This window comes from Gavialis gangeticus, unplaced genomic scaffold (assembly GCF_001723915.1).
Source record: "Gavialis gangeticus isolate Ggan-Ray unplaced genomic scaffold, GavGan_comp1, whole genome shotgun sequence".
In the NCBI taxonomy this organism is placed as follows: Eukaryota; Metazoa; Chordata; order Crocodylia; family Gavialidae; genus Gavialis; species Gavialis gangeticus.
In genome coordinates, this window is record NW_017729029.1 from 41,822,186 (window position 1) to 41,834,618 (window position 12,433).

Below are 12,433 nucleotides of genomic sequence, written 5' to 3' on the forward strand. Positions count from 1 at the left end.
ATAACAATAGCAGATTTTTAAGGAGGCATATCGGCCAATACCAATCCAATATCCAATACAATCTTGTGGTGGAAGGGAAGGATGGAGGGAAGGGATGTGGTGGGGGCAGATCAAGGCCCCTGCAGGGAGGGAGGGAGTGGGGCTGGGGGAGAGACTGGGGTAGATGTTACCCAGCCAGGGAGGGATGGGGTATGGGACAGAGCCATGGCTCATCCAGGGGACACGGGGGTGGAGGGCAGCTCCTGCCACTTCACAAACCCTGGGAGGGCATTGGAAGGGAGCGTGTGCCCCCAGGAACTGCGTGGGGTAGCGTAGGCTTCAGCTGTGGGCTGGGGCTGTATGGGGCTCTTCCTGGCGGGCAGTAGTCGGGCTGGGCTGGGCTGTGCTCAGGGTGAGCAGCGGTGGCACCAGGAGGGGGACTACAGGGTGGGGAGGGCTGCAGACGCTCCAAATTTTGCCGTATCACCTTCATAGCCCCCTCCCAGCACAGCTGCCATGGGCCCTGAGCACAGCCCCAGCCCAATCCCCCACCCCTCACATATGCTGGGAAGAGCCCAGTGCAGCCCCTGACCCCAGCCCACAGCTGCAGGCCCCCCTCCCCACGCAGATCCAGGGGAACACCCCCCCACCCCTCCAGGGTTTATGCAGCAGCAGGAGCCCCCACCTCCCCATACCCCCTGGACAAGCCTCAGTTCTACCCTATACCCTGCCCTGCCCTCCTGGGCAGTACCTGCCCCAACCCCTGCCCCACACCCTCCCACACCACAGGGGCCTTGATCTGCTCCCCCATGCCCCTTCCACCACACCAGACTTACCAGCTGCATGCAGCTCTCCAAGATGCCGGGCTGTGCTCCTCGCTGCCTATGTGCTCCACTGCAGCTGCATGCATGCACAGGCATTTATTGGCCAAATTTTCAGCCACATCAGGCCGATTTCTGATACAATCAATTTTCTTTATATCGGTGCCAACCCGATATGAGACTGATATATCGGTGCACCTCTACAAAATGAATCAGTGCATGCAACAAAAAATGTCTTCTTTGCATTTGCAAGATGTTCAGAGCAATACACTCTAATATTTCATGTCTTTCAGAGGATTTAAAAAAAAGGGGGGGTCACAGTATGTAATATGAAAACTAAAAAAGAAAACCTCCAAGAGACACTTAAGAATAGGTGGATTAATTTGTTTCAGTGTCAAATCTGCTTAGTACATGAATCACCTTTGATCCACTTTACTCCTTTTAAATGCCAGTAAGCACAAACAAGGGAAGCAGAAGAATAAATCAAGGTTTCTTGATCGCAGTTTTCAGGTCGTTTCTCCAGATCAAAACAAAAATCTCATGGGAAGGGAGCAGGAAGAGTATAAAAAACAGAGTACTGAACTACATTCTGTCCTGTGGCCTCCATGTCAAAATTCTTCAGTTGCTAGTTTCAAGCCCTGCAGGAGTACAAAATAAGTCAATTACGGGGCAAGATCTTTCATTTGATTTATATCATACATTACTAAAACAGCAACCAGGTAACAGATAACAAGAATTCAGATCCCAGAGTTACTCTCAATAAAAACTGTAATAGGAGAACTCCAGAGCTGCACTGAAACTTCAGCACAGAGCAGTAAAAAAAAACAAAACCCAACAAATAATAGAGACCACATAAGTCTTGAATTTTCATAAAAGCTTTCTGATTTTTCTCTCTAAGTTTTCTGTATGTAAATAAGCACTTATTACTTGCACAGAACTATCAGTTTGAAATGATGCTTTATAGACACATAAAATTGCCAGATACCAAACCCCAAAAACATAGAGTTCTATGTATTTACACAAATGTTTGACAACTGAGAGTTAGAAAGAAATGCTTCATGGTTTCCAGTGATAATCTAGACCTCAAAAGCAGTGCTCAAATGCACTGTTTGTACTATGACAAGACAAAGAGGATATGTATTTAGATTCCTATATTTCATTTTCCATGTTTTTGGAAATGAAACAAAATCACACAGATGTATTATCTTCCACTATGTTATGCCTATGTAAATTTTCAGAGGGATGGAGGTTTGGCTTCCCACTTTGTTTGTGACAGAGCCCTAAGGACACATCTGGTGAAGTGATGCATGTACTTTTGCTAACCAAATTTTAAAAAGTTATTAGAAAGAGGCAGAAGGAAAGTAAATCAGGTCACAACATACAGGTGGGGCAAGAGTAGAATGTCTGACAAGAAACAGCTTATAAAACTGAGAAAGAGGAGAGTTACAGAGGGTTTAAGAGCATCTAAGGGTGTATAACCCAATAGCAGCTTGTTTATTATCTAAGCAAGCTATATAACCTGCAGCCATGATCTAAAAATGAAAGCAAAGTTTAGGGGGCTCTTAAGATGAACTGTGATACCCAGGGGTTTGCTGCAAAGTGGAATAAGCTGCCAGTGAGAGAATGAGAGAGGCTAGCATTGAAGAATTCAAGATGGCATTAAATTTTCACTTGAGACTTGACCTACCACATTTACTCAAGTCCAAGACACGATTTTCCTTCCCCTTTCAACATGGAGGGAAAAGAAACCTCGTCTTAGATTCGAGTACTGGCCTGGGGCAGGAGGCTGCTGCAGCTCTATCTCCAGCCCTGTTATGGGGCAGACTGTGCAGTGAGCTGTGGTAGAGAGAGGAATGCAAGCCTGGAGGAGATCACACAGCATGTGGCCTGGGGACAACGTTGGGGAAAGTGTGGTGCATGGTGAGAGAAGTGCTGGGGAGGACCATGCAGTAGTGGGGGAGCTGCTGCAGCTCTAGCATTGCCTCCAGCCTTGATCCAGGGCCAGGGCTGGGGCTGCTGCCTGGCTGCGGCCACAGCCACTGTGTGCTCTATAGCCAGACAAGGAGCCAGAGCTAACACACAGGGTATGTAACAGGGACTGGGGGGCAAGTGGCTGGGGAGGGGCAGGGACAAGAAGGAGGCAAGTGGCAGGAGGCAGGCACTGGGGCAGGGGGGACAAGTAGTGGGGAGGGGGCAAGAACCAGGTCGCAAGCCCTCTGCCATTGCTTTCCCTGATGCTTGCCCCCCTGCTGCTGCTGCTTTCCCAGCTGCAACAATGTGGGGGGGGGAGCAAATATAAAATGATCCTCCAATAATTAATTTCTATACATGGAAAATCATAACAAATGCATAATTTTCCACATACAGAATCTAATTATTGGGGGGTTGCATGAAATTTAAAATCTTCTTGGATTCAGGTAAATATGGTCCTTTGGCAAAACTCCCTGTGAAAACAACTGTGGTAAATTATTTGCATCACAAGGTAAGAGATAATGTAAATGAACTTGCTGTTCCCTCTATTTTTATGTTCTTTTAGATTTAATGTTGATTTGTGAGTTGTGAAACAGCATGGTCACCTTGTGTCCCTGGATACGCGGCTTCATACCTATAGTATGTAACATATACTACATATTTAAGATCTGTGTACTTGGAAACTGTTTAAGCAGAACACTAAATCAACTCCATCAATAGATTTTCTTGAACCAAAATGAAAAAAAAATGCAATGCCATTATGGCTCAACAAACATCTGACCTCTTAGGCTGTGACCTTCTTCAGACATGTATTTAATACACAAAAGATAATCTTTCTAGGCTCCTTAGGGCTGTAGAATATCCAGATGCACTGAACACATGGAAGAAGCATGGAGGCTGCACAGACCCAATCTATGACCCACGTGGATCCATTAGCTACAAGTGCCTTGCAAGAATGGTGCATAGCTATTGCTGGTGAATTGATTCCTGTATCTGTAATTCTTCCCACATGCCTGCTTCTGGGTTAGGGTGAGGGAGAGGATTTCATTTCTCTCTGCATAAACCTTTTTATTTGCACTTCCTACATCGTATCAGAGATTTACCCAGAGACAATCTTAGTAACATTCACTTTCTGGAATCAATGGAAAATGACAGCAAATCCAAAAGCACATTCAGCAAATGATACCAAAAATATTATTTAATTGACATTTTATTCTGTATTTTGTTCTGTTTCTCAACCTAACCACCTACTCCAGACAGATTCTATGATTAATTTATTATCATTTCTTGTCCTGTTGGCATCCTCAGGGTTACTGACTAATTTCAGTTCTATAAATAACCTGTTTCATTTTACTCCTTCTAGTTACTTTGCAACCTTCTTTTTCTCTACTCCACCTGGGGCTCTCACTTTCAATTTAACAGAAGGCAGCAGGCAAAGATTGAGCTGAAACCCAATAATAGTACCTCCCTGCCCAAAAAACAGAACCATTTATTTCGCTTACAGTTGGAAGCAGCTGTGAGCTGCTCTGAAATCCCATAAGCAAACCCACACAAAAAATGTATTGCTTGTTAGAATAATAATAAAAATTGTTGACTTCCAAAATTTAAAAAATGCATTTGGTTGTTTTACAGAATATTTCAGTATTTGCATTGAGGAAGGACACAGAGTTCAATCATAACCCAAAATCCACTGTGTTGGGTATATCTGGCTCCACCTACAGCACTATTTAGCCACAAGCACTAGCAAATCCTCATTAGTCAGCTTTAGGTACATGAGTGCCTGCAGCAGACTTTTTTCAGCTCTTACAGACTTTGATTAGTCTTCATCCCAACTTTACCCTACATTTTCTGACCTTTCACTTTCACTTTTTTCCATATGTTTTTTGGGTCCTCTGAAAGCTTCGGCAGACTTTTGTGAATTTCTCCTACAAGTGTCAGCAAGTCCTGAAATGAAAGGAAAGTGATAAGAAATTTTATCTTGGAAAATCCTAGTGTTTGTCACATACTTGGACAAGACAGCTATCTGAATGGCCAAATCATCCTTCATATGAAGAGTCAAAAAACTGAGTCTCAATTCACAATATCCTGCAGAGCTTTCCATGAGAAGAATTAGGGAATGGCCACACTCCACATATAGCAGGAAATGAAAGCTAGCCAACTATACAGCAACCCATGGACTTTACGAAATCTGCAGTAGCTAAGGCAGTGATGTGGAGGCAGGCTGCCTCTTGTTTCCTGCCTAGGTACCCACCAAACAAAACATGATATCACTGAAACCAACTCCAGAGTCATTTCTTAGAATAAAAGTGGCAACCTTGAAAAGTGGTACCTTTCAAAAAGAAATCTTGTTGGATATGTAGGAGATGCTGCACACTAGCCATCTTCTAGGCCATACACTTCTAGAAACACATAGTCCTAAACATATGGGAGAGGAGGAGGGAGGAAGAGGGTTCTGAAGCACTGACAGGTGGAGAAACCTCACTGCAGACCCACTCTTTCTCTTTCCGTGAGTCCCTGCCAATCTTCATTAAATTAGACTCCCCTTCACTGCATCATACTGTTGGGAACCTGACGATGAAACAGTGGGGAGCAGCAAGCCCTACGTCCACACAAACAGTATTTACAAAATTAGCAACTATAGGACTACCTTTTGGTTTCGGACAGGGTCTCAGGGCATGGGAGGAGCCACGGAGTCAGGGAGAAACCATGCATATCTAACAGGAGAATTTTGTACTGACAAACATTGCTATTCCAAATCTATTATCCACCAGATGCTGCTACCTTGATCTCAGTTTAACTATAACAAAAACAATGTTTTTTTCCCCCATCTGATATCTGAGCACACTTTTTTCAAATTCAAATAGCAGAACTATAATAGGGATGTGGTGAAGAACGAGTACCAGGAACAGGCTTGGAAATTATAAGGCTGCATCTGCATCCATGCAGTGTTGCAGTCTCCGTTTAACCCATTCCTTGCCAACCAGCCAGAAAGCAAGTGAGGGAAGTCTGTGGAAATGTAAGCAGGAAACAGCATGGGGCAATGACCATATTATTTACCACTTTGTACCTGGCTAACCAACTAGAAAACAGATTGAGGGAAATAAATCTAGATGAGCTCAAAAGGAATTCTGGGACATTGTAAGCCACGTTTTCAGCCATTGCAAATCAGTCATGCCACTGATTCAGCTGCATGAAGTGAGGATGTGGCCTAATGTATGCTGTAGTAACATGGGTTAAATTCCATCCTGACTTGCAATTCATTCAGGTCAATGTGATCATGGTCATAAATTATAGTGCACTTTCAGCACACAACCCCCCCTTGCCTAATTCAGCATGTATGTAAAATGTGTCATAGCATTTCTTTGAATAACTTATGCTCACTTTGGTATATATCTGTTCTTCCAACTTTTCTTGAAGCAAACATCCCTCCATAAATGCTTTTCTTTGTCTGAGAAAGGTAACCTTGGCCAGCTCAGCCTTTTTCTTCTGACAATCAGGGCACTGCGAAGTCTGGTGTACTTTTGTTTCAGTCACCTGAAAGATGAAAAGTTGAAATAATGAGTAATATCTGTCCTAGCAGGTTGATCACAACCATTAAAAAATAGTAAGTATGTGCATATGCAAGCACATATGTGTATATGTAAAACTTCTAGAGACAAAGATTTGCACATCGAGACAGTTGTAAGTTACTTTTCTTTTTCACAGTGTACTTTTGATGAACCAGGCTGAAATGACTTTTACACTGAACTTAATTTACTTTTCGCCATGTGCTACCCTTTTCAGCATCAATAACTTAGTTTCATTTAAGGTTAATGTGTTTTTTCTCCAGCCATCATATCACTGGTTTGTACTATATCAGCTTTGTCTTTCGGTTGCTAAATTGGTCTAAAACAGAAACTGTCTACACCAAAGAGGATGGAATCTGGACCTACATGTACCAGTTGAAGCTTATTGTAAGGACACAAAGGTTACTTTTACATGGCTCAGAGAATGGGGTGGGAGTGGCATTTTAATTAGAGTGGCTCTTAGAGCCACTCTAATTAAAACACTACCATGTCTCCTGTATCAGCATCCTTGTGCTTAAAAATAGCAGTGGGGGCACTTGAACTAAAGCTCATTGAATGAGCTTTCATTTAAGAACCCCAACCGCCATTTTTAAGTGTGAGGATGCTGATACATGAGATGCAGGAAGCTGCTGAAGCACAGCAATTGCCACACTCCAGCAGACTCGATTAATCAAGTCTGTTCTAACACACTGGAATTTCAACATGCTGGAACAGCCTCAGTGCTCATGTATAGGCACCTGATTATACTGGTAACATTGAACATTTTCTGGCATAGCCTGTTTAACTCACAGTGGATTTGTCAGATTTACTCCATGGACATCTTTCCCTGTATTTATGTAGGGCATGCTTTGCTATTATATATTGGTATTTCTGTACCTAAAAGTCTCTGCTAGTGTATATCTAGCCTCATATTCCATTTTTAATAGATAATCTTTACAACTTTTAAGACAAAAAAGAACTCTGGAGCAGTATCAGTTCAAATATTTATGTGCAGTTCTGAATTAAAACTTGTGTCACATTGTAAAAGCAGTTTCCTTCAATGCACTGAACAGTATTTATAAATACCTGTGTTGGTTTATCTACCATAAAAGTTTGAAGACTTTTCAAAAAAATAACAGCATACATAATTTTGGTCTGATCTCACTTGTACAGAACTAAATGAGTAACAATTCTACAGTTTCACACGTGTAGAAACAATAACAGTTAAAAAAAAAAAAAAGGCCAGTTGACTAACAGATTTAGTAAGCTTTTTTTATTTATTTATTTATTTAGCGTGGGGGTGGGGGTTTTTTGTTGGGGTTTTTTACTAAGCATTGATAGAATAAAGGAGGTAGCTTGCTATAATTTCAAAACATTAAAAAAAACTAAAGCAGCCAATGCCCAGCAACTGACTTAAAAATAATATTCCTAGCCTGCCTGGCACAGGCTGGGCTGATGAATATGTTAACAATTACTTGTACATGCTATATGATTGTAAATTAAACCAAATGTCTGTAATAGCGTTTGAAGCAAAATAAATGACTGTCATTACTATTCAAAACTCTTTTTTTTGGTTCTATCAAAATTACTGCTCCGGATGCAGACATGCTGTACCAGTAAAAAAAAAAAAAAAAAAGCACAGACACTTGCCAAGGCCCAGATTTATGGGTAAAGGCATCTGTAGGTGATGATTGCTACAGCAGCATATTCAAGTTAGAATTCAAGGATCATTGGTGAATAAAAACAGTTTTGTGATTCCACACACGTGCATGCACGCGCGCGCGTGCGCACACACACACACACACACACACATATACACACAGCAAAAGTGCGGGAATGGTTGTCTCAGTTTGTGCGTCTTACAGAAAAGAATGCTGGGCTGGTAGAAAAGAAAAACTCTTCAAACTGCATTAAGATGATACATACACATCCTAACAAATACGCTAATGCAACCCAAATTCTCTCAGGAAGATTTTATACTTTGGGCAAGTGTTAAAAATTAAAATGGAGGAAATAGGAAAAAAAAGATCAGGCACCTAATGTTTTTACTACCAGAAGTTTTTTAAACACTGATTGTTTTACTTGCAAGAGACAGACAAATAAAACCCAACAATTTTCATTGTAATCTTAGTTTAGAAGGTATTTCATAAATGTGTTATTCTTAGCAGCAGTGAATAAACCCTTACTGAAGACTGAAATACCTTTCCTGCCTCTCCATAGATCTTACCTTTCAACCTAGAAAACTGGATGCCAGTTTTTCTAACTAGAGCTAAGCTATCTGGCACGTCACATATGCCAGTGGCCACGTGACCCAAAGGTGAATATCTACACAGCAAGATGTTTCCTTTTTGAGAAAAAAAAACTTTCCTACAGACCACATTCACATACTCTAGAGACACAAAATTAAGGAGGCGAGCAGGGACCATAACTGTGACCAGTCCCTGCACCAAACAGCAGGGAGGAGGTACATGGTGGGAGCATCTACATGTGCCCCTATGGCACTGTTGTTACTGCGCTGTCATTTAGTACTTCCTTTCAGAATTACTGAATGATGATGCAGTAACAGCCTGTACTACGCCATGCAAAACAATTTTTAGCTGCTATGTCCCTGTAGCAACACGCTATACTGAGGGAGCACATCACTAAAGTAACGTAAGTGCAGCATCACAGTTTTTGCCTGTTGATGCTGCGTTGTTGTAGTGTGTTGCTACACTGATGTAGCATCATGTGTAGATGCGCCCGATATGAGCTTTTTGGAACCCTCCACTCTTATACATTAGGATGCAAGTGGGTAGAATCTGGCCCCAAATATATTACAAAGCTATTCACATTTCTATTTTTGTGAAAGTGCCTTGATGTCCAGCCCCAGTTCTACCTCCCTTGTCTGAATATGACTAAGGGCAGAAGCAGATGTCCTGTTTGTGGCAGGACAAACTGCTTTGTTCCAGAACAGAGCAGTACCTGTTCAGACATCCCTCACAGGTATCCCAGAGCAAAGCCCAAAATCTGCTGCCACAAAAAATGTGGTAACAGTTTGTCCTGGGACACTGCAAAGGTATCTGAATGCTTATCCTTGGCAATAGAGCAGGATAGGGAACTCAGGCATTCCACAGCCACTGCTTCAACCCCAATCCCAGTCCCTCTTCACCCAAGACATGCATCTGCAAGTGTGGAGCAAGGAATCCCATGGGGGTCCCTTGCTCTGCAGCATGAAAATGCATGCCCCAGCATCTCCCTTTATACTGCAGAACAGGGGAGCTCCATGGGATTTTCTACTCTGCACTTGCAGATGCCCAGCTTAGGAGTACCCTTGCAGAAGATTCAGGGCACACGTTTCATGCTGCAGAGCAAGGGAACCCCATGGGGTTTCCCATGCTGTGCTTCCAGGTATGCACCTTGGCTCAGGGCCAGGCAACCAGGCTGTTGTCATACAAGATTGGGTCCCTGAAGCTCCAGGAGATGCAGGGACCCAGCCCTGTAAGACAACAACCCCAGGGAACATGTGTACCTGCCAATTAATTGGGATCAACTGTGCTGGGATATACCCTGGCACAGATGATCCTGTGACAAAAAAAGTGGCACTTTGTATCTTAATTGCTGAGGGCACTCTTGCAGCAGAGATGCCAAACCACCTAATGCAGCTGTATCAGATTATAACAGCTGATGCGTACTTCTAAGCAGCAGTAATCCCTACGTTTTTAAAATAGTTAAAAGATGCATTTGTCCATCCCCTCAACATGTCTCTCATGTCATATATAGTATCTCACTGAAAAATTAGCATAATGTCAGCTAGAAACTTTTATATCATTCTTTACTAACATTTACTAACAGGAGTTATTTTAACAAGAAAAATCAGAAAGGCAAATTCTGCAAAATCAGGTAAAACTCAAGCCAGCGGGAGTTCTGCTCAAGTGAGGCTTGCAGGATTTGGACCTCACTTTATTAGTTTTTCTTTTGCAGCCCTCTCCAAAAACTAGGCAAATTTAGTCTTTGGTTTCAGTACCTGTTTCATTGTCTCCCTGATATTTTTCAGGTGGATTCTGTTCACTAGCTGATCAGGAACAATACAGTTTACGGCACCTGTCACTGACTTCTCTGAAGTGAATCCATGCTGCAACTCTTTGTGTTTGCAACTGTTAGACTGCTCACAGATCAACTGATGACAGATCTGGCTTATCTTAATGGTGCAGAAATTCTGCAGAGCATCCAATTCTTCAGCTGGTACCTCAGGAATTTCTGTCAACAGTGCATCAACAAAACAAAAATGTTAATTATTGTTTCATGGCAAGAGAAGAATCAGCCTTCTATCTACTGTGACTTACCAGGTTGTTACAAAACAATGTCAAGTTTGCAGGTATTAGCATTCATAAATATAATACACCATTTACGTGGGAATCAGAATAATCACTGTAGAAAATGGCAAAATAAAGTCATCTATGAAAAAAACGGGATGGTACAAATACTGTAAGATAAGAGAGTGCTTGAGTCTACAGCAGACAATATGAATATAGATTTACTAAAGAGATGACAGGAGTTACCTTCAGTTCAGACACAAAAACTAACACAGGTCTTACGACGAATCTAGATTTAACTTCTCCATAATAGAAACTACCATCTGCTAGAGCAAAATGCATTAACATTTAAAGTGAGAAGTACAAATCAGACAAATTCCAACTTAAGTAAGGGAGGGGAAAGGGGGTTATGTAAACACATATACACATTTGTTAGGGTAGGCTCTACTGAAAGCAACTGCTGGAGAAGAAAAAGCTTAAAATAGGCCACCTAATCTATAACCAGTTCATCCTCACACTTTTTGTTTTTTAAGGAAATGTTATTACTTTAGAAAACACTTTCCTCCCAAATTTGTGTGCTCATTTAATGCGTTTTTTTACTTCATTTTGTTTAAACATCTTCCATTCTCTCACTTCCTTTCAGATTACTTTTAGCAATACATAAAAAAGCAAGATATTATATTTAAGATAAAAAGATATTGAAGAATTGAAGGCTCAACCCAGGGCTCATTAAAGTCGCTATGAATTTTTCCATTGCCTTCAGTGGATGTGAAACCCAGCACATAAAACACCCATAAAACAAGTAATAAAATCTCTTGATATTACAGATCTGGTATTTCATCAGAAGTAGGCTCCCCGAAGTCTTAAGATGTTGCATTGTTTTCAACCATTGTATGAGGGAGAGTAGGAGTATTTCACTACATCTAGATTTAAATATCTCACTTTTGCATGATTGCCAAAACTTAATTACATGCTGTTAAGCTTGTAAAGTAGATACAACCATTGTGAGGAAGAGATGTAAAAATACACCATTAAAATCATTACAAATGCCTTTGCTAGTAATTCATTCTAATGTTCGATTAGCTCCTCAAGACACACTTCTGTGACACCTACATGAAATTAGCCACATAATAATGGCAAAATGAAGGGACAGTCACAGATAACAGAATCTTTTACCAAAAAAATTTAAATTACTCAGAAACATCAAATTGTGCCCCACCTCATTTATGTGTAGTCACGATCATGTCACTGAAGCAATTAGGCTAATTGAGTTAGGCTCCGGAGCGGCGACAGTTAGGCTCCGGAGCGGCAAGAGATGTGCAGGTGAAAGCCCACTGCACCCCTGCTCCCCCAAAACCTCCCAGAGACTCCCCAGCAGCCACAGAGCCCCCTGCTGACCCCCAGCACAGCCGGAGGCAAGCGGGGCCCGTGGTGGGAGGGGGTTAACCCCTTAGTGAGTGGAAGGAGGCAGCTGAGTGGAGCCGGGCCAGGTCAAGCACTGCCCAGGCCCCAACTTTGCCCAGCCCCCCAAGGAGCTACGCAACCAGAGCCATGCGAACAGGCTGCACAAACAGGCGTGCTTGTCTGCTGGTGCATGAGTTAGCGCAGAGTTCGCACAGGAGGGTGCGCGGGAGGGCCCAAGACCCTGCCTACGAACCCTCCAGGGTAGACAGTCCCAGCCATAGCCAGCCTACCACAGGCATGACACAGACGGGCACACGCCACACTCCAAGGGTCCCCTCGGGCTCTGCGGCCCCCCGCCTCTGGCACCTCAGAGATGGCTCTCGGCTGCAAGGGCTGCCTGTCCCTTTTTCAGGCTCTGGGG

General features: G+C 42.6%; 1 protein-coding gene across 3 annotated transcripts in view; it reads right to left on the reverse strand.

The window, feature by feature from the left end:
* Positions 1–1,170: 1,170 nt before the first annotated feature.
* Positions 1,171–12,433, reverse strand: part of CUNH8orf48 (chromosome unknown C8orf48 homolog) — a 50,104-nt gene continuing 38,841 nt past the window's right edge. For 2 of the 3 annotated variants that reach the window (XM_019521474.1, XM_019521475.1), the window contains exons 4-7: positions 10,320–10,552; positions 6,153–6,305; positions 4,625–4,715; positions 1,171–1,438 (exon numbers count right to left, since the gene is read on the reverse strand). In XM_019521474.1, the coding sequence (XP_019377019.1) occupies positions 1,419–1,438; positions 4,625–4,715; positions 6,153–6,305; positions 10,320–10,552 (497 nt within the window). In that variant the 3' untranslated portion in view covers positions 1,171–1,418. The remainder of the gene's footprint in view (positions 1,439–4,624; positions 4,716–6,152; positions 6,306–10,319; positions 10,553–12,433) is intronic. The other variant, XM_019521476.1, reaches the window with a different exon arrangement.